Source organism: Notamacropus eugenii, chromosome 6 (genome assembly GCF_028372415.1).
Source record: "Notamacropus eugenii isolate mMacEug1 chromosome 6, mMacEug1.pri_v2, whole genome shotgun sequence".
NCBI lineage: Eukaryota > Metazoa > Chordata > Mammalia > Diprotodontia > Macropodidae > Notamacropus > Notamacropus eugenii.
Genome location: NC_092877.1, coordinates 142026118 through 142053950, shown reverse-complemented (window position 1 = coordinate 142053950; position 27833 = coordinate 142026118). Strand labels below are relative to the sequence as shown.

General features: G+C 37.3%; 1 protein-coding gene across 13 annotated transcripts in view; it reads left to right on the top strand.

Annotated features, from left to right (window-relative positions):
* ANAPC10 (anaphase promoting complex subunit 10) overlaps nucleotides 1-27833 on the top strand; it is a 196311-nt gene that overhangs the window by 27966 nt on the left and 140512 nt on the right. For 11 of the 13 annotated variants that reach the window (XM_072621166.1, XM_072621169.1, XM_072621167.1 and 8 more), the window contains one exon: nucleotides 1959-2079. In XM_072621166.1, coding sequence (XP_072477267.1) covers nucleotides 1959-2079 — 121 coding nt within the window. Of the gene's footprint in view, nucleotides 1-1958; nucleotides 2080-19777; nucleotides 19850-27833 lie in introns of those variants that run through there. The other 2 variants (XM_072621171.1, XM_072621172.1) reach the window with 1 other exon arrangement.

Here is a 27833-nt window from a genome sequence, read left to right as displayed (position 1 = left end):
CAAACAGCTTATCCAGAAATGATTCCCGTATTAGTAATGTGTTATTAGGTCTGTTTGATTTTTTTTCTTATGCTAATCAGTTAGCAAAGATTTATTAAGTGCTTACTATTTTTTTTTTTTTTTGCCAGGGAGGTAACTCAGTGAACCTGAAGTCAGGAAGATCTGAGTTCAAATTCAACCTTGGATACTTACTAGCTGTGTGACCCTGGTCAAATCACCTAACCTCTTTTTGCCTTAATCCACTAGATTAGGAAATGGCAAACCAGTCCATTATCTTTGTCAGTAAAAGAGTCCATGTAACTGAATAGCAATAACAAATATTTGCCAGGCATTATATTAAACTGTAGGGATACAAATACAGAAAACAGTTCTTGCCCTTAAGAGACTGAGATTGTAATGTGGGAAGTGACATATAAAAAACAACACATAAAGGATAAATCCATGATATATGATCTGTTAGGGGATTAAGGTTGGATTAATGAGTGATAGAAGAAGTGCAGAACTAGAAGATGTGAGGAAGTTTATTAATTTTGGAGCAAGCTCCAGGACATAAAGGGTATACAGCTAAGGGGTTGGCAGTGAGGAAATGGGCAAAATGAGTTGGGAGAGGGAGAGGTGGTTTTTTGACAACAGGAGATTTAGTACCATAGAGATGGAGAAAATAGGAAGGTATGTCAGTATGCTGGCCATTGGGAAGTGAGTCCATGAAGAGTAACAGCGAGTTCTCTTTGGAAGGCAGGTGACTAGAAGCTACAGAATGTTGGCACACCTCTTCAGATCTGTGAGGGGTTGGAAGTGACTGACACAATTAGGAGATGACGTATTTCTGACCAGAAGGCTGCCATATGCTGTGCATAATTTAAAAAAAAATTTTAATCAGCAAAAATCTACCTTCTCCTCTCCTCTTTGAGAATGAAAGACAAACAAAATCTCTTATGAACATGTATCATCAAGCAAAACAAATGTGCGCATTGAGTGTGTCCAAAAAATATGTGCCTCATTCTACATTCTTAGTCCTTTACCTCTAGCATATTTATATTTCATCATTAGTCTTGTGGCATCATGGTTGGTGGTTACACTGATCAGAGTTCCTAATTCTTTCAAAGTTGACTTGTCTTTACCATATTTTTATTGTTATGTAAATTGTTCTGCTAGCTCTGTTCATTTCATTTTGTATCAGTTCATGTAAGTTTTTCTAGATTTCTCTGAAACCATTCCCTTCATTATTTCTTAGAGTATAGTAGTATCTAGTCTCATTTATATATCAAAACATGTTTAGCTCTTCTCCCCTTCAGATTCCTTTTTTTTTTTTTTTTTTTGCTATAAGGCTTGAAAAGGGCTATAAATACTTTCGTATATTCTTAGAGTTTGTTTTGCTTAGGACTCATCTACTTAATCTGTCTTTCCTCTTATTTTGTCTTCCTTTTCCCTTTCTCCTGGTTAAGTGAAGTATATTTCTGTGCCCAGCTCGTGTGTGTGTGTGTGTGTTCTTTCTTTCTTCGATCAGATCAGGTGAGAGTGAGGCTCAGGTGTCAACTGCTCCCTCCTCACCCTCTCCTCTCTCAGTGATGGTCCTTTCACACTCTGCCTTTTTCACTGGCTGTCCCCCATGTTTTGGAATGCTGTCCTTCCTCCTCTCTACCTTCTGGCTTCCCTGTCTTCCATCAAGTCTCAAATAAAGTCTCACTTCTTACAGCAAGTTTTTCCTAGTCCTCCTTAATCATAGTGTCTTCTCTCTGGGATTATCTTCAGTTTATCTAGTACGTATCTTGTTTGTACCTCGTTGTTTACATGCTATCCCTCATTCTACTGTCCTTGAGAACAGGGATTGCTTTTTTGCATTTCTTTGTATCCCATGCCTGGCACATGATAAATGTTTATCAATGCTTCTTGGCTTGTCTCTTTACCAAAGACATTTGTTTCTTATACTATTAATTTTTTCACTTTATTATTTACAGAAGAAAAACAACAGTGAAGACATTATGTATTTATGCAGACTACAAATCCGATGAAAGCTACACTCCAAGCAAGATCTCCGTCAGAGTAGGAAATAATTTTCACAACCTTCAGGAAATCAGAGTAAGTCAATTACAGCTTTTCAGACATACCTGATCTTTTAGGCTTTTGTGCAGTGGAATAGCTTTTTGATAGAAACAAGTTGCTGTGATATGAAAGGAAAATCTTAAGTATTTTTAAAAAGGTTATTTCTGCTTACTTCTTTTGGGACTATTTTAGAAACATTTCGTTTTCCTTTTTTTTTGAATTTTATTCGGTTTATGAGACTTTTTTCAGAAAGACTATGCTTTGAAATGTAAAAGCAGCAAGCTTGTCTGACATTTTTGCTAATAACAAAAACTAACTTTTATTAAATGCTTTATAAAAAGTATCTCACTTTATCTTCATAGCAACACTGGGAGGTAAGGTACTGTTACTACCTCCATTTTATAGTTGAAGTCATGGAGACAGACAAGTTAAATGATTTGCCTTAGGTCACACACCTAATAAACATCTGAGACTGAATGTGAATGGAAGTTTCCCTGACTCCAGTTTTCATTCTCTAACCACTGTGCCATCACACTGGGTTATCCCAGAACAGAATTTGTTTTGCTTGACCAACTAGAATTCCAGAGTCCTCATGAAGAACCTTGCTAGTCAGCTCCACGTAAAGAGCGTGTCACCTTGGAGTGCAGGTTGAGGCTCGTGGCTTTTGTTTGGTTTATGGCCATGGCTAATGTACATGTGACATGTTTCTGTACCAGATTGTGTATGTTCATTTCAAGTAAGAATGAGGTGTATCTGATGCCCTTCCTCCATGCTGGCAGTACACTTTCCTAATGCCCTCACATGAGAGATCACATCTTACTGTTCCTCCTCCTCTCTACATTAGCGCATTCCTTCTTTCACTCTCCTTTCTCTTAAAACCTTCAGAACAGCATCCCCTCCGAAACCCCTGTTTTTCTTACTTAACTCTCTCAGAATGTTTGAAGAATTAAAGTTGGGATGGTTTCCTTCTTCCTGTCACACTTTAGCCCTTCATATACATACACTTCTACATTCCTCAGGTTTGAAGTCATTTTCCTTGTAGGATTATGTTCAGTTTTGCAGGATAAGTTATTCTGTAGCATTTGGGCAGTTTTTACTTAAAGATTTCTTGAAGTCTACAGGAAGTTGTTATCATGGTTTTTAGAGAGTCCAATAATTCTTAAATTGTTATCTCTCTTTGACCTGTTTTCCAGGTTAGTTGTTTTTACATCATGTATTTTATATTTTTTCAATCTTCCGATTTTGTTCTAATATTTCTTGCTGTCTCATAGAGTCATTGATGCTTTGTCTTTTCTCATTTTCAGAGTCAGTTCAGTAACATTTGCCATTTTATGTTTCCTACTGTTCTCCTTTTACTTTTTTTTTGCAGAGCTTTCATTTCATTTTTAAAACTCTCTTGCTTCTAGGTATTCCTGTAGTCATTATGAAAGATCTGTTTTCCCTTGAGTCCCTGCCTACAGTTATACAATACTTGCTCCTAGATTGCATTTGGGACATCTCTGGATAAAATTTCTTGTAGTAATTGGTATTTTCTTTGGTTTACTCATCTCTTTTGGTGTAGTGTTTTAGTTAGTGCTTCACATCAGGGCCAGGTTCTGGTTCTTGCTTTGCTTTCAGGTGGCATGAGGACCCCTGCTTGCTCTCTGCCTGGGTCACCTACGTTTCGCTCTGATCTCTTGCTCTCATTGTTAAGTGCACCTGGCTTTCAGAGACTCAGTTTGCTTAAATCTTTAGGGTCCTCTCTAATGTCTCAGGACAGAATGCTACAACACTCTCCTGACCCTCTTGCTGACTTCCAGTGTCCCTGACGTGGATTCCTGACCATTGCAGGATTTTCGGGTAGAGCCTTCTTTTTTCTGTTGCCTCTAGATTACACATGTCTCTGGCTGCTCTGATGAGGTTGGGAGACTGCTGCCACGGTTGCTAGAGCTGCCCGTGCTTTTGTTGACCTCCCACTTTCCTGTTGTCCTTGGAATTCTGGATGGTTTGGGGGCAGTTCTGGGCTGTAAGAAGTCCCTTAGCATTGAAGTTTCTCATTAGACTTGTTGGTCCTCTCAGCGTGCGGCCCTGTTTGTTTGGAAATCTACCCTTGCATGATTTTCATCTCTTTTTTTGTCTATTTGACTCTCATGTCCTTGTGGGCTTTTTTCCATTTGTTGTTGACACTCAGAGCCCTGTTGTGTTTGTGATTTAGTGGGGATTGTGGAACGGAGGGTGAGTGTGGAGTGTTGGAAGTGTCCACTAGATGTCATCGTTGTCCTTGATTGTTCGGCTTGGAGCTTATTCCTAATAATGTTCACTTTCAGTGATGGTGTTCTTATTTCACAGCGGTTTGTTGTTTATTTTTATACATGCACACTTCTGTGTGTGTGTGTGTGTGTGTGTGTGTGTGTGTGTGTGTGTGTGTGTGTGTGTGTGCATGTATACTTAAATATAGTGTGTATGTGTATATATACACATATATATGCAGGTGTCTATAGATGTACATATACATGCACAAGCTTATAGGTACCTACATTACCCGTGTAATTTAAAAAAAAAGAAATTTTAAGTGTTCCTGTGTAGGGTTCCCACTTTATGTATTAGAGAAAAGATATTTTAAACTCTATTGAAAGTATTACTAACTTTGATAGTAACTCAGTAATTTTAATAGTTTAACAATTATTTTCTTTTATACAGTATTTAGTGGCAGCCTTGTTTTTATAAAGCAGCTTTAATAGTAAAAATAAAGTATAAAAAATTCAGAAAGCTGTAGAAGAAAATGATTCTTTTTGATAATCTCCTTAATTTTACCTTAACTATGGTAGTATAAGTACACGCACACACACACACACACACACATACACAGAGTACGTACACACACTCATATGAATATCTCCATCATTTTCCTGAGAAGCAATAACACTAAATATACCAGACACATAGAATTTGTGTCCCTGCAGAGCTGGAAGAGCACACACCGCCAACTTGACACTAATAGACCAGAACGTTTGGCTGCTGCTGTAGAATGTTATCACTGAATACTGTGAGGCTCAGGGTCTTGTAGAAAATTTGGCTGGCATTTAAATAGCTTCCATTTGATGAATTTGTTTCACCACTTTCCTGCTTTTATAAGTTAGAGAAGGAGAAGAAACAGCACTGTTTTCTTTTTAAAAGCCAAGGTGAGGAGAATACTAAGCTTATTTTCAAATGCTTCTACTAAAAGTTCTACATGATTTTGCTTTATTGCTGGTTGTTCTGACTTCAGGGCTAAGACAGATCATTAAATTAGTGTGAACTGTTAGAAGATCTTTTGAGTAAAGCTATGTATAGACATTCCATTGGTTATAGGACTGATTAAATTGAATGGAAAATCCAACTAAATTTTTAAAAATGTTCTTTTTTCACCCCATAAATGCCTCCCAGTACACAAAATTTAGAGTATGTTATAGGTGGCTTTCGTTTATGTTTTTGGTTATTTTTGGTTTATTTACTCATGTAGGTCAAATCAACGATCATTTCTTAAGCACCTACTGTGGGCCTGCGCTGTGCTAAGCAAGCATTGGGAATACAAATAAAGGCAAAAAACAGTCCCTGCTGTCAAGGAGCTCCAAGTGTAATGGGGAAGACAACATGCAAACTGTGTACAAACAAGCCATCTATGGGATAGATGGGAGATAATCAGCAGAGGGAAAGCACTGGCATTAAGGATAAGTTAGAAAGACTTCTTGTAGAAAGTGAGACTTAAACTGGGACTTGAAGGAAGCTGGGAGTCAGAGATGAAAGGGAGAGAATTCCAAGCATGGTGGACAGCTACTGAAATGAATAGGGACAGGAGGTCAAGTGACTTGTGTGAGGAAGAGTAGGGAGGCTTGTGTCACTAGATTGCTGAGTACATGGAAAAGAATAAGAAGACTGGAAAGGTAGGGAGGGGCTAGGTCAATTTGGACTGTAAAAGCTAAAGAGAGGATTTTATATTTGCTCTTGGACGTATTAGGGAGCTACTAGAGTTTATTGAATGGAGGGGAGAGTTGTGATCTAATCAGACTGCCCCAAGCATAGGAGAATCAGTCACTTATTCAGCTGAGGGGAGATGGATTTGAGTAAGGAGAAGCTTGGAGCAGAGAGACCAACCAGCAGGTATTTGCAGTAGTCTAGGAATGGGGGTTGATGAGGGGCTGTATGATAGTGATAGCAGTGTTAGAGGAAAGAAGATGGTGTGCAGGAGAAATATCATGAAGGTCTTTGCAACAAATTGGATATGGAAGTGTGGGAGAGAGTGAGTCAAGGATGATACCTAATTTGTAAGCCTCAGTGACAGGAGGATGGTCAGTCAGTAAACATTTATTAATCACCTTCAGTGTGCCAAGCAGTGAGCTAAGTTCTGCGGAGACTAATAAGAAAAAGAAAGTCAGTCCTTTCCCTAAAGGAGCTTATAATCTAAAGGGATGACAGTATACCAAGGTGGGGAAGGATCAGGACTCAAGTGAGGGTACTGGAGTTGAACCAACCAAAGCAGCTGATGGAAAATAAAGTCAGCTGAAAAGTTTTGAGCATTCTATAAAACGAGGCTTTGGGAGGAGTTTATTGCCTCCCCCTCCAATCTTCCAGTCAGAGGGGAGAGGCGACTGAGAATGCTGAAGTGTTAGTATCAAAGCTGAACCAGTCTCCATGATGATGAGCTCATCTTGGGGGAAGGCATGATGTTCTTGGAGATGAATCCAAGCAGAGCAGCTAATGGAAAAGATTATTCCTTAAAAGAATTGGAAAGTTAGAAAGAGGGGATTGTTTTTGGGAAAAGAAGATTATTTTAATTTTGGACATGCTGTTTGCAATGTCCACATCCGGTTTGAGATGTCTACTAAGCAATTAGAGATGTGAAACTGGAAGTCAGAAGAGAGGTTAGGGCTGGATAAATCTGAGAATCATCTGCATACAATAATGGGAGTTTTTGAGATCACCAAGCAAAATAGTAAAGAAGGGGAAAAGAATAGGGACCAGGATAGAGTGATAAGGTGTACTGACAGTGAGCAGGCCCTACCTGGTTGAAAATTCAACAAGGGAAACTGAGAAGAAGCAGTAAGATAGGTAAGAGGAGAACTAAGAGAGAGTCCAGGGAAAAAATGAGATCCGCAGTGCCAAAGGCTGTAGCGAGGTCAAGAAGGATGAAGATGGAGGAAGTCATTAGATGTTTTTGTTGGTAATAACTTCAGGTTCATTTACATAATATAAAATAAAGAATTATCTTAGTTTTGCTATTTATTGGCAATAATAGTAATTTTTAAAATTAGAAGAGAAAAAATTGCTACCTTTTTTTTTTTAAGTTTTTGTGCACAACAATTTCACCATATTACAACTAAAATATCTAGTATTCTGCATTTTTTCCAGTCTCCTTGAAGGATTACTGCTTGAAGATCAGACTATTCCATTGACATTATCAAAAAGCTGTAATACCTTCCGGTGCACCTTTCTAGATAACCTTAGGGATGTACTTAAAATGACTCTAAAGTCAAGATTTCCTTCATAATAATAGAAAGTTGTATAAACTATGCTAGCCCAAGTAGATTGTTTTGAAACAGTACCTAACCTGAGAGTATTATATTCTTTTTTTTTTTTTGGAGGGGGGAAGAAGGCAAGGCAGTTGGGGTTAAGTGACTTGCCTAAAGTCACACAGCTAGTAAGTGTCAAGTGTCTGAGGCTGGATTTGAACTCAGGTCCTCCTGTCTCCAGGGCCACTGCTTTATTCACTGCACCATCAAGCTGCTCCAGCATAATATATTCTTCTTGTCCTTCTGTCATTTTCAGCCATAACTCCATTTGAGGTTTTCTTGGCAAAGAGACCACCGTGGATTGCCATTTTCTTCTCCAGTTCATGTTATAGATGAGGTACTGAGGTAAACAGGATTAAGTGAGTTGCCCAGGGTCCTGCAGCTAGTGTCTGAGGCCAGATTTGAATTCAGCGAGATGAGTCTCCCTGACTCCAGGCCTGGCACTCTCTCCTCTGTACCACCTCGCTGCCCATGTTATAGTCTACTTCCCATAAAGACCTTAGCCTAAGAAGGCCATCCAGGGCCATCTCCAGTCATCCCGATCTATGTCTGGCTACTGGCCCCAGATGGCGCTGGAGGAGAAAGCGAGGCTGGTGACTGCACAGCCCTGCCTCACTTCAGTCCGGTTCACTTCCTGATGTCATGGTCCTCTTTGAGAACAAAGGACACACAATAACTTTCCCATGAGGCGTGGAAGGTAATGATTCAGGACTATTGTAAATGGTAGAGCGAGAGTCTGGCTCTTCTCAGCATATTATCCAGCTGACTGTTGGGTTAGCTTTTGGCAAGTTACTTTGCTTGAGCAGAGTTACCAAACAAGATGCCCTCCCTTGAATTTGTAAAGCCCTTACGTTTTAGTGATGTCCTTGAGTTTCGTTTTACATTATAGAAAATTATTGCAATAAATGTATAGGGAATAGTTTTACATTAAGAGCTAAGAATATATGTCTTTAATCAGAAAAGTCTGAATCTTTTAAAGGAAATCTTTCCCAGCAAACGTCTATGACTTCTTAAACTTCAGTCAAAAATCAGCAGTCTTAAATGTGAATTTAAAAAAAAATCTTTGTGATCTGAAATTGTAGGATCAAGCTTAGAAACTGAAAGGACATGATATGGAAAAGAAAACTGTGGCCCAGATAGATGAAAGGACTTGTTCAGGGCCACATCAAGAGTAAGTAGCAGAGGCAGGGTTTGAAATCAGGTACCTTGAGTCCCAGCCCATTGCCTTTGTCACCGTACCGGGCTACTTTCAGAATTCTACATGTCAGCAGCACCCTTTTAAGAAGTGCCCACTATGCATCTCATTGTGCTAGGTGTTGAGAATATAAAAGTGAAAATCAATACAGTATTGGACCTTGAGTAGCTAAAAACGGTGATTGGAGATTAAGGAGGGGAACAAAACACTGTGATATAAAGAAGGCTGTATTAAGGGCAAAGGAGCTGCTGAAATACTATATAAAAATGAGTGTGTGAGAACAGTTTCAGTTTTAGGAAGATAAGGAAGGCATGGAAGAGATGGCACATGATCTAGGCCCTGAAGAAAGAAAAGCATTTCAGTAAAGAGAAAACTGAATGCAAGAAGCTCTGGGTATGGGAGAATGGCCTGCACAAAATCAGTCAACACGCATGTGTTTATATATCTCATTTTATAAAATCCTGAACTTAACAAACACTGAAATAAGCACTTTTATATTCACAGTGTGAACCTATGTATATCACATGCATCTTGCCTTTCTGATTATATAATAAATTTAAAATGCTACTTTCAGAACTGTCCTTCTTGTTTGTTACTATTTCTGCCCTGACTTTTGTTTTCCTTCTTTCCATTTAAAAAACAGGTTTCAATGTCCTTTTCATCCTCCCTTTTCTCGGTACCCTTATGTCTTGCTCCCCTTTCCCTCCAAAAACTCCTTCCCCCTAAATTGAGGAAAAGGGAAACTAAAACCTTTGCAACAAATATGAATAGTCAAGTACAACAAATTCCCAAATGTACACCACACTCTGTGTCTTGGGTTCATCAGATGTTTGTCAGAAGGTGCGTCGCAGGTTTCCTGATTAGTCAGTCCTCTGCTTGGCCTTTGTATTGGTCAGAATTCTTAAGCTCCTCGAAGCTGTTTGTCATTATAATGTTATTATTGTATACGTTGTTCTTCTGGTTCTGCTCACGTCGCTCTACATCATTTCATGGAAGTCTTCCCTGGTTGGGCAATAACATTCCATTACATTTATGCACCGTGATTTGTTCAGCCATCTTCCTGTTTCTGGGCACCCCAACTTAGTTTCTAATTATTCACCATTACAAAAAAGAGCTACTGTAAGTATTCTTGTACATCTAGATTCTTTTTCTCTTTGATGTCTTTGGGTTACAGGCATAATGGTGGTATAATGGATAGACTGTTGAACTTGGATTTTCAAATCCTTCCTCACATACTGACCAGCAGTAACCTAGATCATCTAGCTCCTCAGCCTCAGTTTCCTCAAAATAAATGGGGTTAATAATAGCACAGGAACTTCATAAGGTTATTGTGAAGATAAAATAAGATGTATAAAGAGCTGTGCAGACCTTCAGTAAAGCCCTTCTTGTTGCTGTTCCCATCATCACTGGGTCAAAGTGTGCACACAGTATAAAAACTTTTGGAGTATAATTCCAAATTATCTCTTCATGTGCCTGTTTCCTGGCCCAAAATCTTTCAGCTGTTGTCATTTTCCTTTTTTATCTTTAACAATATGATGGGTGTGAGATGGAAACTCAGAGTTGTTTCCATTTACATTTCTATAAATTATTGGTGATTTTGAGTATTTTTTTTACGTAGCCATTGGTAGCTTGGATTTCTTTTGAAAACTGTTCACATCCTTTTACTATTTACATATTGGTGAATGACTCTTATTCTTATATATTCAAAGTAGTTCTTTTTGTATCTTGCACGAGATCTTTATTAGAATAACTTGCTATAAAGATTTTTCCTAGTTAACTGTTTCCTTTTTAATTTTAATTACATTGATTTGTGTAAAAACTTTTAAATTTTATCTAATAAAAATGGTCTATTTTATGTTCTGTCTCTAACTCTTCTTTGGTCTTGGACTCTTTCCTTATCCATAGTTCTGAAAGGATTTATTTTCTTATTTAGTCCTCTTGTTTGTTTTATATATGATCTTTTTGTACCATATCATATATCAATTTGGAGCTTCTCTTGGTATATGGTATGATTTGTTGATATCTACCTAACTTGTACTAGACTACTTTACTTTACAGTTTTCCTAGCAATTTTTATCAGATAGGAAGTCTTTATTCTAGGAGTTGGAGTCTTTGATTTTATCAAGCACTTTCTTTCATTGTTCTCTCTGTACTTTACATCTTCTAAATCTGTTCTTCTCTGTCCATCTTGTCTACTCAGGATTTTCTCAGGTTATTATCTCTATCTTGGCATCCTTTTCCTCCCTCTCCAACCCACCATTGAACCATTTCAAGTGTTCACTGTTTTCTGCTCTTAAATCCCTTGCCCCAATGCTCTATCACCTTTTTTTTTTTTTTTTTTTTTGCCAAACCTTAGCCCTAGATTACTTTTACCTTCTGCCTTCCTTACCCCTACTCACAAGCCCCTGAGTGAAACTGGAAGTTGAACAACAGTGCCAACTAGGTCTGATACAAATTTAACCATCCTATCCAACCTCAACTGGGTCTTCACTGCACTAAGACACTCCTTTTATTCCTTCCTAATTGACTCCCCATCTTATTCCTACAGAAACCAAAAAGTTACAGAAGCCAGCTCTACCCTTCTCAGCCCCCTAGAACTGCCTTCTCTCTCCTATCTCAGATGAGAACCTTGCTGCTTACTTAACAGAAAACAATTAAGGCCATTTGATGTCAGCAACCTCTTCTCCCATTCTCTTCATATCAGAATTCCTTGAGATCATTTTCTGTTCTCTCTAACTTTCTTCCAACCTATCAGACAAGTGTAGCCCTTCTGCTAGCACTTAGAGAAGCCATTTCTTCTACATATGCACTCAATTCTAAGAGATTACATCCTTAATTTTCACCCTTTCCCCAAATCTTCAACTTTTCCATATTAGCTATTTTTTTCCCTGCCTCCTTTAAACATGTCCAAGTCTCTTCCATCCTTAAAAAAAAAAGTCTTCATTAGGCCTTGCCTTTTTCCCTCCCCCAGGCCACCATCCTATATTCCTTGTTCTCCTCACCTGTTCTCAGTCACATTTTTGGAAAAAGTATATAGTTCCTCTTCCACTTTCTCTACTTACACATTCAGGCTTCTGGACTTATCATTCAGCTTAAACTGCTTTCTCTAAAGTTATCATTGATCAGAAAGGTGGAGCCAAGATGGCAGAGTAGAAGGATGGACCTGCTCTAGCTCTACCCCTATATCCCATAAAATAACTGTAAAAAATAACTCTAAACAAGTTCCAGAGTAGCGGAGCCACAAAGTGACAGAGTGAAAGAGATTTCCAACCCAAGACAGCCTGGAAGGCTGATAGGAAAGGTCTATCTCACCAGGCTCGGAAGTGAAGCTCAACCTTGGCCACGCAACATGGCAGGGACTTGGGGCAGAATCTCTAGCAGCAGCTGCGGTTCCCAGATTGTTCAACCCACAAATGCCAAAGACAGCTTCGAAGATCAGTGAGAAAGCTCTTTCACTTGGATGAGAAGGGAACACAGTCTGGCCCCACCCACAGCAGCCACTGCAGCAGCAGCGTCCATTTTTGGAGCCCTCCACCTAAAGACCCTAGGGGAATTGAGCAGCTGACCAAGATTTCATCCCTGAGTGGCAGTCTTGGAATGCGGAGGAATGCTGGCATGGTGGAACTGGAGGTAGTTGTGGAGAGGGAATTCTACTCCCAGATCCTGGGCAAAAGTTTTTGGTTGTTCCCAGACCAGCGTGCAGACCAATCCTTTGATTGTGCCACCTTGGAGGAACTGAGAACTTACAGGTCCCTCGAGTATACCCTCCTTGACGAAGGACTCAAAAGTCAAGTAACTGACTGGGAAAATGCCCAAGAAAGGGATAAAAAATAAGACTACAGAAGGTTACTTTCTTGGTGAGCAGGTATTTTCTTCCATCTTTTCAGATGAGGAAGAACAATGCATAGCATCAGAGGAAGATGTAAAAGTCGAGACTTCTGCATCCAAAACCTCCAAAATGAATATGTAGTGGTCTCAAGCCATGGAAGAGCTTAAAAAGGATTTTGAAAATCAAGTAAGAGAGGTGGGGGAAAAATTGAGAAGAGAAATGAGAGCAATGCAAGAAAATCATGAAAAGTGAATCAATAGCTTGATAAAGGAGACCCAAAAAAAAAAATGCTAAAGAAAATAACACCTTTAAAAATAGACTAACTCAAATGGCAAAAGAGGTCCAAAAAACCACTGAGGAGAAGAATGTTTTAAAGAACAGAATTAGCCAAATGGAAAAGGAGGTTCAAAAGCTCACTGAAGAAAATAGTTCTTTAAAAATTAGAATGGAGCAGGTGGAAGCTAATGACTTTATGAGAAACCAAGAAATTACAAAGCAAAACCAAAAGAATGAAAAAATAGAAGACAATGTGAAATATCTCATTGGAAAAACAACTGGCCTGGAAAATAGATCCAGGAGAGGCAATTTAAAAATTATGAGACTACCTGAAAGCCATGATCAAAAAAAGAGCCTAGACATCATCTTTCATGAAATTACCAAGGAAAACTACCCAGATATTCTTAGAACCAGAGGATAAAATAAATATTGAAAGAATCCACCAATTACCTTTTGAAAGAAATCCAAAAAGAAAAAGTAGGAACATAGTAGCCAAATTCCAGAGTTCTCAAGTCAAGGAGAAAATATTGTAAGCAGCCAGAAAGAATCAATTTGAGTATTGTGGAAATACAATTAGGATAACACAAGATCTAGCCGCTTCTACATTAAGTTGGAACTCAAAGTTTTAGGAACAAATGTTGAGAATTGTTTTTGTATGCAACTGAGAAGTAAGAAATACAGGTAACAGGGTATAGAAATCTATCTTACCCTACAAGAAAATAGAGAAGATGAGGATAAGGGAAGGGAGGGGAGTGATAGAAGAGAGGGCAGATTGGGGGAAGGAGTAATCAGAATGCGCGATGTCTTGGGGTGAGAGGAGGAGAGAGATGGAGAGAAAATTTGGAACTCAAAATTTTGTGGAAATATTGAAAACTAAAAATAAATAAACATTAAAAAAAATAAAGTTATCATTGATCTCTTCATTGTGAATCTTTTCTAATTCTTAATCCTTTTGACACTACTGGCCATCATTCTTCCAGATATGTTCTCCTGTGGGTTTTCATGACACTTAACTTTCCCATTTTGTCTCCTGCCTGTTCCCTGTTAGAATGTAATCTCTCATCACGAGTAGGGATTGCTTCATTGTTTTACATATGATCACCCCACATGCTGTCTGGCAGCTTAGTAGATGTTTAATAAATACTCACTGATTGATTGTATTATATAATCTGTCCCACTGGTCAATTTTCCTGATTTTTTTTAACTAATCCTGAAAAATCCAGCCCCTACTTTTCTTGCTCCCCCACGCTCTGATCCAGTGACTGGCCTTGTTATTCCTCTAATAAGACATGCCACCCCCTTATTTCATGCATTTTTACTGACTGTCCCTCATGTCTAGAATTTTCTTCCTCCTCAAAATCTCAGACTCCTGGCTTCTCTGGCTTTCTTCAGATCCAACCTATCCCACGTTCTACAAGATACCTTTTTTTAGTCCCTCTTGCTTATTTCTACTTTATCTCTCATATAGCTTGTACATAGTTGTTTGCATGTTTTCTTCTCAGTAGATTGTTAGCTCCTTTAAAGAAGGAACTGGTTTGGTTTTTTTTTAATCAATTTTATTTATTTTCAGTGTTCCACAATTGCTACTATATAACTTAGATTTCTTTTTCCCTTCTTCCCTGCTACCTTCCTCCTCCCTCCCTGAGACGGCATACAATTTTATATAGGTTCTACACCCGCCTTCCTATTAAATACATTTTCACCACAGTAGTGCTGCATAGAAGAATTGAAATGAATGGGAGAAATCATGTAACAAACCAAAATGTAATACAAAAGAAAATGATCTGCTACATTCTGCAGTTGAATTCTGTAGTTCTTTCTCTGGGTGTGGAAGGCATTTTGCCTTAAAAGACCATTGGGAATTTTTTTTTTAAGTCCTTGCATTGCAGTGAAGTTCCAAGTCTACCAGAAAAAACTCTCGCACACTGTGGTTGTTGCTGTGCACAAAGTTCTCCTGGTTCTACTCCTTTCGCTCAGCATCAGATCACATAAGTCTTTCTAGGCCTCTCTGAAGTCTTCCTGTTCATCATTTCTTACGGCGCGATAGTATTCCGTTACATTCATATACCATAATTTATTCAGCCATTCCCCAGTTGATGGGCATCCCCTTGATTTCCAGTTCTTGGCTCAGAGTTGTTTTGATTTGCGTCTCTCTAATCAATAGTGATTTAGAGCATTTTTTCATATGACTGTAGATATCTTTAATTTCTTCCTCTGAAAACTGCCTATTCACATCCTTTGACCATTTATCAATTGGGGGATGTTTTGTTTTGTTTTGTTTTTTTAAGAGTGGGGAGGAAGGTGTATTTTTTTGCATCTCCCACAATTAAGACACTAACTGGTACATTATAAGTGCTAAAGAAATACTAGTTGACTGATTGGCTGACTTAAAATCTACTTTTCCTTGAGTGTCCTAGTGATTTGTACAATAAACCCCATTTAGTTAAGTGCATGGAGAAATCATGGTAAAACTGCTTAAATATTTCAACCTAATTTTAACATAAAACAACATTTTAACATTAGATAGTTAAAGTAGTTTAATAGAATTTCAGTATTTTTCTCCCAAATTGTTTTGCATATGTACAGCCTTCAGTCATTTGAGATACTTGATATGTCATATTTTAAATTTGCAATAGCTAGAACAAAACTGCAGTCTCTTTTATCCCTTAACCTAGATTGGTCTATTTGGTATTAGGGCATAATTCCTTCTATGATAAAATGTGTCCTGTAATACCTATTCCTCTGTGGTTGTTCTTTTTTTTTTAGCTTATGTTTTTTCTTTTGAAAATTATATTGATAGATTTTATTTTCCCATCATTATTATTTCTGGATATATCCCTTCATTTCGAAGTACATACTTTCTCCTCTCCTCAGAGAGCCATCCTTTGCAAAAAAAAAAAAAAAAAGAGCAAAAAAGAAAGTAGTTAAAAAGACAACTAAGATATCAAGCCTAAGAATTTGTTCTGTACCCAGAAGCCCTTATGTCTTCAAAAGCAGGAGGTGCTTTTTTTTCTTTCTTCTTCGGGGACAACTTGAACATTGTAATTAGTGTTCAGTTTCTTTGGTTGTTTACATTTGCATTGATCTAGATGAGTGTAACATTTTTCTGTTTTTCTTCACTTTGCATCAGTTCAAGTCTTCCCTTGATTCTCTGTATTGTTTTAATTTGTTGTTATAAAAGTTTTATTGATACCTTTTTAGAGCACTTTTATTTCCCATTCTATCCTTATTTTTCCTCCCTTGGAGAGCTGTGCTTTATAATGAAATAAAAAAAAACAGGTTAGCAAAACTAACTTATGTCAAAAAAAGTTTGCCTTTTGGGACAGTGTTCCACACTGACAGTCCTCTGCCTCTTCATAGAGGTGGGCGAGGTGTGCCTTTGTCATGTCTTTATTTTAGGGCCCATTGTCATTTCACAATATTCATTTTCAGTTGCTTTGTTGTTGTTTTTTCCATTTAGACTGTTGTAGACTGTTCACTTTCTATTACTTCACGTAAGTGCTTCTGTAGATCTTAGTATTCATTACTCATCTTTTCTTAGAGCACAGAAGCATTCCATTGTGTTCTTGCACCACAGCTATTTTAGCCATTCCCAATTGGAATACTTTGCAACCATAGAAAGTGCTGTTTTTGACCTCACTGTATTATGTACCCAGCAATAGGAACTCTGAGTTAGTGTCAGGACTTTAGTCACTTTTCTCAGTATAATTCCAGATTTCTTTCCAGAATGGTTGGGTAAATTTACAGCTTTGCCAAGAGTATCTTTCATCTGTCCTTAACCCCTCCTAACATTAACTGTTCCCATCTTTTATCATCTTTGCTTGCTGGCAACCCTATAGTTGATTTGATTTGCATTCTCTAATTAGTGATTGGGAGCAGTTTTTCATATGGTTGTTAGTATTCTGCAGTTCTTTGGAGAGAGAGTCATTCCTGTGCTTTGAAGTACTTTGGGGTAGTTGAAGTTTTCTCGAGAAAATTCTGAACTTTACAAATTTGCTTTCTGAGATGTTGCTTTCTGAATTTATAGTTTTGGTACTGAAGCCATTATGTTTGTCTGCTTTGTTCTTGCCAATGTCATTGATCCATGGAGAAGTTAATTTCCCTACCTCAGTATTTTGTGCCATATGAAAATTTTGAGATATTCTACTGCTCAGAATTCCTCGGCGACTTCTCGTTGCTGACAAAATAAGTTCCAAATCCTCCTGCAGACATTTATAGCCTTCTATAATCTTAGATTATTCAGCATCATGAATCCTTCATGGCAGTTAAACCAGTCAGACTATTTACTACTGTCTATACTTTCCCTGTTCGTTTATTCAGTTAATATTTGACTACTACGATTTACAGACCCTGTGCTAGGTGCTGAGGGGGCATACGAAGATAAATAAATGATTATGTGTGTGCGTGTGTGTGTGATCCTTGTCTTCCAGGACCTTAGAGGTTGGGAAGTTGGGAAGATGAGGCATGTGTTGTGTGTGTGTGTTTGTGTTATATACACACACACATATATGTATATATACACATATATGTATCTATCTGTATATATAGCTCTCTCTGCCTCTGTATCTCTAATCTGTATATCTAGATATATAACTACATATCTATGTCTAGATATATCTGTGTATAGGTATACAGATACACACACACAGAGACAGAGATAGAAAGAACTCTATTACAAGGTACTGTTGTCCATGTGAGGGGTCAGGAAACCACTGCCTGAGGCCCAAACTTAAGCTACCACCTATTTTTATAGGGCCAAGAAGCTCAGAATGGTTTCTCCATTTTATTGTGAAATGCAAAAAGAAAAAGCATTCTTAGCTTGTAGGCCATATTTTGTTGTTGTTTGCCGACCCCTGGCGTGTGCTCTGCTGTGCTGTACTGTACTGTTCCTCTCTCTGTCTCTCCACATACATGCACACATACTATATATGTATGTGTGTATGCATGTGTGTATACGTATCATGATATGTATATGAGAGAGAAAACTATGCAAGGGGACATTGCCCAAATGTATCTTCATTACATGGCATTTAACATACAAGTATTATGCTAGCTTAGAGAAAAGAGAAGTACTTCTTTATATCTTTACCTTTGTTCAGCCTATTTCCTGTGCCTGAGATGCCCTTCCCTGTACATTTTATGCACATTTCAAGGTCTAGTTCAAATCCACTTTCTTTCACAAAAGTCTGCCCTGGCTTCCGTGGCTGGAAGTGATCCCTTCCCTCTCAGTTTTCACAGAGCTTTTAACCTCTCAAATGTTCAGCTCATTCTTACTTCACTGGATGTGTGATCTCCTCGGTGTGGGCACATTTCATCAGTGCAGATCACAAAGAGGCTGCTCTTGTTCATCCTTTGCCTGTCTTTCCATAGAGGAATACTTCCATTGTGCTCTAGACCTTTCTTGAATCATTTAGTGTTTCCTTCTTATCTGTAGAATACTCAGACTTCACTGTTTAATCTGGGTCCTGCTCACTGCTCATCTGTTTCATTTGCCTGAGATGGATCTTTTACTGTACTAACTCTATATGGGCAATAGATATTTTTCATCCCCCTTGTTTTTCTAGCTGATCTCATTTGAGCAGCTATAGATTCATTGAGAAAACTTAATAGCATTCTGGGAATTGGTGCAGTTACTTGTTATCATTTGTGAATGCTCTGAAAAAAAAGATTTTAAAGAGGTGATACAATAGGTATGTGGCTCAGTAGTTCTGCTGATATCTCCTTTCAGTGAAAGGTAATTTCTGTTCTTTTGAAATCTACCTTCTTTTGAGGGCTTGAAAATGTATCCCTAAATGCCTGTGTAATTTTGTCACCTCCAGCAGAAATTTGGTCAGATTCAGCCACTCTTTCTGGCTTCATCCCCTTCAGGGTTATTGCCATTCCTTCATACATTGTGTGCTAAAATGGTAGTCATGTGTGGTAGTTTGCTACATGCTGCCAGTGAGAATAAATCATTATAAAAATAGTGATATAACTTTTACATCTGTTTCATTTTTTGTCACTTTAATCTACATATAGTTTCAGTATGATTTGTCTTAGCTAGATGTTAAGCCTAGTGTATAGCTTTTTCCCCCCTCTTCAATTGTTTTATCATTCTGTGAGGAAATACTAATTACAATTTTGCCTCATCTTCCTTGTAATAGTTTGAAAATGAGCTTGTACTTAAAACCGTATGTGGTCTCCGCTGATGTATTCTGTACCCACAGGAAGATTACGTTTTTGATGGCTGTCATGGTATCTTTTGCCTCCTCATTATCAGGTCTACTTTGCATCAATTCATCTTCGAGAAATACTGTATGTTTTCTCCATTTCCCTTTCTTTGCAGTTAAAAGAAAATTGACCAGATGGATTAAGTTGTAGCTAATGTAATTGTAGGTAACATTGTATTCTCATCTTCAACATTTTTTCTCTTATTATTAACTAGTCATTACTCAATAAAGAAACCTTTCAGGCTACAAGGAACAAGATAAAAGATTGTGTAACAAACTAAACATTTCTTATGTACAGTTTTTAAAAGAAATGTTTATTAAATTTAACATGGTCGAACCAAAATTGTCATATTTGTGTTCTCTTTTGTACTTTTTATTTTTCTGTATATTTTTAAAAGTTTTATTGGTGCCTTTTTTTTGCATGTCTATTATCTTCTAACCTATTTTCTCCATACCCTCCAAATAGAAGCCCTCCCTTATAGCAACTATGCATACTGAAGAAAAACAAATCAGTTCATTGGCTGTGTCTAAAAATGCGTCTTTCTTTATACCTTTGTACTAGTATTGTTAAACACAAATGGAAGTGCATCCTCAGTAGGCTGCATTTTGACTTAGAAAACCGTGAATTAATATCATCTATGTTTTATTTGTATTTATTTCTTTTAAAATTCCCAATTATATTTTAATCTGACTCCAGTTAGATTGCAAGTCTGACACCTGTGTTCTGGACCATCATCTGTCTTCCACAAGGTAGGAGGTATGTTTCATTTGTCTTTCAGACCTTGATTTGACCTCTGCTCTGGGCACAGTATTGAGATCTTAAGAAAATGTTTCCCTTCACTTTGAGTAGTGGTTACTGCACAACTTGTTTTCCCAGTTCTGACCATTACAGTTTATGTCAGCACATACGAGTCTTTCCTTTTTCTCAGTCTGTCATATTCACTTTTGTGTTATGAAGTTCTGTTATAGTCATAATCTAAAAAATGTTCAGCTGTTCTCTCTTCTTGATAGGCAGACACCTCTTGTTTCCAGTTCTTTACTGCAATAGAAAGTACCTCTATAAATATACTTATACAATGAATCCTTTTCCTTTCTTCTTTATTTCTGTGTGGTATATGCTTAGCATTTTGTTGGGTCAAAAAGCATGTACAGTTTAGTGCCTTTTGGGTTATAGTTTCAAATTGTTTTCTAGAGTGATTGAACTAATTCATAACTCCATCAATAGTACATTAGTGCAGCTTTTATAAAACTTTTTTTTTTTCCAAAACCTTAAACAGTTGCAATTTCCCTCTTTTTGATTTTCTAACCTATTGGAGTGAGGTGGAACCTTGGGGTTGTTTTAATTTATGTTTCTGTTGTTAGTGATTTTTGAGCATTTTTTTCCATTTTTTTATCTATATCCTTTCTATTTTGTTATTGATTTTGAATTTTGCTGTATTCATTTGCTTAACGATACACATGGAGCTGATTATGAAATAAATGTTATGTATGTAAATAGGAATTTTCTGTCAAGATAGAATCAACTTTTTTTTCTTTTTTTGGTGCGGTTGTGCTGGTGGTGTCCCATTCTTGGCATGTTGAGTACTTTCTGACTCGTAAAGAAAATAATTGTGGTGGATAGACATAAGGCTTCTAAATAGTCTGTAAGGCTTTGGTTACTTTCATTTCTTAATCTTAATCCCTCTTTCCCAAGAGTTTTCACCATCCTCCTCCATATCTATTTTTGCATTGAAATGAATGAATATCAAAATTTATGTTGACTTAATTTTGAAGAGCTTGTCAAGTTCTTCATAAACTTTTTTGACTTCACTCTCTATAATTGATGCTAACTCATAAATGGCAGTGAGCTTCATGGTGGTCTTTTTGCTTATGTTTGTCATGAACACTAAAAGGCAAGGTGACTAAGTGTTCAGGGGAATGATGTTTTTTATTGCCCTTGATTACATGATGAAACCAAGTCTTTTATGCAATTCCTGTGAGTCATGCTTTATTTAGGTACAATTTTATGTCTTCCTGTTTCATTTATACCAAGGCTGTCAATAGTTGTGTAGTTCAACCTCTTCATTCATGTGTAAACTTGTTTGTTAGTCCTTGGACAAATATCATCCCAGTTAATTGATGTTTATAGATGACCTAAGAACTGTATTATTTTAACATCTTCTCCTGTCACATTCTAACATGAAATGAGTGTAGAAGGATAAATTGGAGTCATATTTGGCCCTAAGTGCCAAGCAGGGAAGTTTGTGTTTTATCTTAAAAGTAGTAGGGAGCTGCTGAAAACCCTTGAGCTGTAGAAGGACATGTTAAGACTTTTGCTTTAAATACATTTATTTGGCTTTTGTATTGAGAGTACACTATCAATGTGAGGAACTTGAGGCAGAGAGACAAAAACATTTGCTATTCTAATATTTAAGAGAGGGGTTTTGAAGGCCCAGGCTGGGGACATATGTGAGATGATATGGAAGTAGGATCAACAAAATTTGGCAACTAACTGAAGATGGAGTTAAGGGAGAGTGAAGAGCTGAAGATGACTCTGAGACTGTGAACTGTAATTTTAGCAGAAATAGGGAGCTTAGGGAGAAGTGAGAGGAGCAAAGAGTAAAACACAAGTTTCATTTTGGAAATGTCAATTTTGAGAAGTCTTTGGGATAACAGGTGATAGAGATAGGTTAGAACTGGAGAGAAGAGTTGTCTGTTTATGTAGATTTGAGAGTCATTTGTATAAAGATGATAATTAAACCTATTGGAGCTGATGAGATCACATAGAGAAAGTATAGAGAGAAAAGAGGACGCAAATCACAATCCTGAATATAAGAGAATGAATCTGGATAATAATACAGCAAAGGAAGATGAAGAAATAGTCAGATAAGTGGGAGAACCAGGAAAGAACAAGATCATGAAAACCCATAGAGAAGAGAATATTCAAAAAGAAGTGAATTGTTTATAGTGTCAAGCATTGCAAAGAAGTTAAAAAGAGGAGGAACTGAAAAAAAGTCATTGGATTCAGAATTGTAATTATTGAATTAGAAGCATTTTAGACTGTTGCCTGACACTTCCCACCTTTGCCCCTGGCCTTCTCTCACATTTTTATCTTGAACTTAAACACCATAAAAAGGAGGCATTACACGTATAGTAGTACACAAAAAGAGAATTCTGTGTGAAACTGTAAATCTCCGTTTCCTACAGCTTGCTTTAAAAAAAAAAAGCATATAATAATGGGAGCGAAAGTGGCAGATTTGGGACAGCCACCTAGCTGAAGTCCCACAACATTCCTTGCTAAACAACTTTAAGACAATGCCTCAAATCAGATTTTGGAGTGGTAAAGCCAACAAAAGGTTGGAGACATTTTTCCAGTCCAAGAAAACCTAAAAGGTTGGGAAGAGAAGTCTCTGATAGCAGGGTGGAGGCCTGTCCAAACCCTCACATGCAGTGGTGGCAATAGCAAACACAGCACAACAGCAGCTTTAGTAATTCTCAGCCCAGAGATGGTAAGGGGGACAGACAACTGGTCAGAAATATTACAGGGAACCATTTGCTGGTGCTGGGAAGAGCTGTCATTGATTGGCAACTTTTTTTGGCTATATGCAGTTCTGGGTTGTAGTTCCAGGGCAGAGACGACTCTTGGGGGTCAGTCACTAGGGAGCAGGTACCCTGGTCACAGTTCCAAAGCAAAAAAAGAGTGCTAGCACTTATGGGTACAGAGGAGCAGTGACCCTTTTTGGGTAAAGAACTATCCCAGGATCACACCATTATTGAAGCACCGAAAACTTGCAGACCCCCAGAATTAACTCTGAAAACAGCAACACAAAAAAGCTTAAAGTTTGGGGTAGTGCCTCCCCATCCTTAGCTGAGCAGAGGCCAACCTTAACATAAAGTTCAAAGTCAAAAATTAGGCTGGAAAAATGAGCAAACAACAACAAGGAAAAAATCCGACTATAAAAGGCTGTTATGGTAGCAGGGAAGACCAAGACATAAACTCAGAAAAAGATAACAGTGTGAAAACACCTACCCAAAAAGCCTCAAAGAAAAATGCTAATTGGAAACAAGTCCAACAAGAATTCCTGAAACTGGTTTTTTGTTTTTGTTTTTGTTTTTTTTTAAAGAGGTTAAGAATGGTGGAAAAAAATTAAGAAAAGGAGTAATGCAAAAAAAAATTAGGAAAAAGAGAATTAAAAGCTTGTTCAAAGGGGCACTAAAAAAGACTGAAACAAATACCTTAAAAAACAGAATTAGCTAAATGGTTAAAGAGGTGCAAAAATCCACTGAAGGGAAGAATTTGTTAAAAAGCAGAATAGGTCAAATGGAAAAGGAGCATAAAAGTTCACTGAAGAAAGTTACTCCTTGAAAATTAGAATTGGTCAAATGAAAGCTAATGGCCACATAAGACATTAAGAAACAAGAAAACAAAGTCAAGTGAACGAATAAAGAAGAAAATGTGAAATATTTGGAAAATAGGTTGAGGAGAGATGATTTAAGAATTATTGGACTACCTGAAAGTCATGAAGAAAGAGCCCAGACATCATATTTCAGGAAATTATCAAGGAAAACTTTGCTGATATCTTAGATTCATAGGATAAAATAGAAATGGAAAGAATCTACCAATCACTTCCTGAAAGAGATCCAAAAATGAAAACTCCTAAAAGTATTACAACCAAATTCCAGAGCTCCCAGGTCAAAGAGAAAATACTTCAAGCATCCAGAAAGAAATCCCTATTATGGAGACACAGTCAGGATCATACAAGATTTAGCTGCTTCCCTGTGAAAGTTGTAGAGGGCTTAGAATATGATATTCAAGAAGGTAGAGCTGGGATTACAACCAAGAGTAATCTACTGAGCAAAAATCCTTCAGGGGAAAAAGTGCATATTTAATGAAATAGAGGGCTTTTAAGTATTTCTGATGAAAAGACCAGAGTTGAGTAAAAATATGACATTGAAACATAAAACTCAAGAGAAACATAAAAAGGCAAAAATGAAAGAGTAATCATAAGGGACTCAATAAACTGTTTACATTCCTTTGTGAGAAGAAGATATATGTACCTCCTAAGAACTTTATTATTATTAGGACAATTAAAAGAGTCTCCATAGACAGGAGACTTGTGTGTAAGTTGGTTATGTTGGAGTTATCTCAAAAAAAAATGAAGGGAGGAGAGAGAAGGCTGCACTACGAGATAGGAGAAGAGAGGTAGAAGGGGGAAATTTTTCTCGCATAAAAGAGACCTGCCCCCATTTCTCAAATATGTAGAGTACTGAGTTAAATTTATAAAAAATAAGAGCCATTCCCAAGTTGATAAAAGGTCAAAGGATATAAAAAGGCAGTTTTCAGAAGAAGAAATCAAAGCTACCTGTAGTCATGAAAAAAGGTTCTTAGTCACTATTAATTAGAAAAATACAAATTAAAACCACTTCACACCTTTCAAAAATGACAGATGCTCTAGGGGGATGAGGGAAAAATAGCTACACTAATGAACTACTGGTGGAGTAGGAAACTTCCTACAGTTCTGAAAAACAATTTGGAACTATACCCAATGGATTGTAAAACTGTGCCTTCCCTTTGACCCAGCGATACCACTACTGAGTCTTTATCCCAAAGAGGTCAAAGAAAAAGGAAAAGAACTTATATGTACAAAAATACTTACAGCAGCTCTTTGTGGTGCTGTTGTTCTGGCAAAGAATTGGAGATCAGGGAGATGCTTATCACTTGGGGAATGGCTGAACAAGCTGTGACCTATGATTGTGATAGAATCCTATTGTGCTGTAGGAAATGACAGTGGTGGGGGCAGTGTTTCAGAAAAGCAGTGCGAGACTGTATGAACTGATTTAAAATGAAGTGGCAAGATCCAGACCATTGTGCACTGTAACAGCTACGTTGTAGTGATGATCAGATTTGAAAGACTTAGTACAATGATCAATACAGGGATCCAAGACACTTCCAAAGAAGTCTTGATGAGAAAGTGCTGTCTACTTCCAGAGAGAGAACTGATGAACTCTAAGTGAAAATCAAAGTATAATTTTCTTTATTTTTCTTGCTTTTTTTTGGAAATATGGCTAATAAGGAATTCTCTTTTGCATGATTTCACATGTCTAATTGATGTATTGTTTGCCTCCTCAATGAGTGGGGGAGGGGTGGGGAGGAAGGAGAAAATTTGGGACTCAAAAAAAGAATGCTGAAAATAATACATTGGAATGTCTTTTAAAAGCATATAATAAATTCCACATATTATATTCACAATCATAGTATTTATCTATGCTTTCTTCTGAATTTCTTTCTCTTCTCTTAAAAAAAAAGAGGTTTCTTTGGTTCTTTTTTTCTTTGGCATCCCTTGTTCTCTTTTGCCCAGTACCCCAAGTCTCCCCCAGATAGAGAACTAAGAGAAAGGAAGAAAAAAGAAAGGAAGGAACTCTGGTGACAAATATAATCAAGTAAAACAAATCCACACAGTGACCATGCCAGAAATGAATGCCTCATTCTGCATTTTGTGTCTGTCACCTCTTTTTCAGGAAGTAACACGTGGAATCAAAAGTCTGAATATATAGATATATATGCATATATGTAGGAAATGTGTGTGTGTGTGTGTGTGTGTGTGTGTGTGTGTGTACACATGCATATATATGATTGGTCATTGCTTTGATTAGTTATTTTTCTTTACAGTGTAGCAGTACTTGTATAAACCTGTAAGAACTATTCTCTTGGCTCTGCTCATTTCACTTTGCATCAATTTTTACTTATAGGATTCTTTGAGATTGTATCTTTCGTTATTTCTTATAGCATAAAAATATTCCATTACATTTACCACAATTAGTTCAGCCATTGCCCTATTGCCTAAGAGGCAATATAAGGTGTCCTCTTAGAATGTAGTCATTTTTCCTTTTTTTCCCTTTACTTCATTACCCTTTAGAATCAGAAAGTTTGTTTTCTTGCAACTATTGCCTGCCTAATATTATTGCCTCTTAAACTGAACTTCCCTGCTTACTTCTCTATTAATTTGATGTATTTTTACACTAAACTCCTCTCTGTATGTGGGGCAGGTGTTATGGGGGTTATATGGGGTGTTTCAGCATGTTCATTTGGTGTACTGTTCATTTGGTGACCAGTCCCCTCATTCCTTCCTAAGTCAATTTCTATACTTTTCTTTTCTATACTTTTTTTCTCATACACCCTTCTGTGAGAAATAATATATTCCACATCCATTCTTTTTTCAGTACTCATATATTCTTCCTTTTCCTTCCCTTCCTAAAACCTCTACAAGAAAATCAATCCATTCCAGGACATCTGTTTTTCTTAAGTCTCTTAGTACCCTTTGAGGATATTAAGATTGTAAAGATATAATTGTGTCTTCTCCTGCATTAGCACCACATCCTCCAAATGTTGTTTCTAATTGTTTAAAGAAATAATTATTAGAAAGTTTCTCTTGAATCTTGTGTTTTTATTTTGGAATTACTACTCTGCTTTCTTGGTTGTAAGCTTACATCTTTTACCTTTTTGAATATTGCATTCTAAGGTCTCTTATGCATACTAGAAGACATTAGGGTCCTATGTGATCCAAATTTTGTTCCTTGGTATTTGAACTGCTTCTTTTTGGATGTTTACAGTATTTTTTCAATTGATGATGGAGATTTGGGCTTTTTTTGTCACATTCTTGAGGCTTTATTGTTTTGATTCCTTTTGTAGGTGATCTTTTTCATTCTCTGTTTCTAATAGATTGGGTCAGTTTTCATTTATAATTTCTTGAAATACAGTGTCTGAGTTTTTTCTTTTTTAATGGCTTTCAGGATGTCCAGTGATGCTTATATTATTGCTGAACTTGCTTTCCAGGTCATCTTTTTTTTTTTTCAATGTCAGATAGCTTATATTTTCTTCTGTTGTTACAATCTTTTGTTTTTGTTTTAAAATTTCTTATTGTTTCCTGGAGTCATTGATTTCTGCTTGGCCTATTCTAATTTTCAGGGATTTCTTTTCTTCTAGGCTGTTTATTCTACTTTCAATTCTGTTATCCAGAGCTTTTTGTGTTTTGCTTCATTTCTTCTATGTATTCATGTAATCCCTGTAGAAAATCTAATTTTTCTTTGAGTCACAAAAGAATATCTATGATTCAAATCAGATTAAATACTCCCTCTCTTGACAGTACTCAGAACCCTGTACCTTAGTAGATGTTTTGCATATATTGGTGTGGCCAACCTTCTAAGAATGAACCTTTCCAAATTTAATTAGGCAGGACATTGGATGGCAGATGCATCGCTGGGCCCTATGCTTGAGGCCTTTACAACTTGGGAAGACCTTCTGGAGTTTTTAGTTTACTGGAAAAACCTTTGTGACTGCAGTCAATCATGTTGTTGTTTATCCTTTGTTTTTGAAGAGGACTAGTGACATCCTGGGATGATGTCTTGACTCATGCATGAATTGGATTTAAGTGAGGCAGAGTTACACAAAGTCATCAGTTTCACCCTTCTAGAGTTGAACTTGAAGTCCAATGGCAAGATAAAAGTCAAGATGGCTGGTGATGGCAGGCAGCTAGGTAGCACAGGATAGATCACTGACCTTGAAGTCAGGAGGACCCAATTTCAAATCTGACCTCAGAGGGAAAGTCACTTAACTCTGATTGACTCAAAAGGGGAAAAAAAAGATGACTATTGATGGCCCAGGATGCAGTGAAACCTGGCATCTTGGATGTCTGACCAAGCTCTTAGTGCTCTACCATCTCAGATTCAGCTGCCTTCATGGCTATTGGAACAAATTGTTCTTATCTGCCCATTCT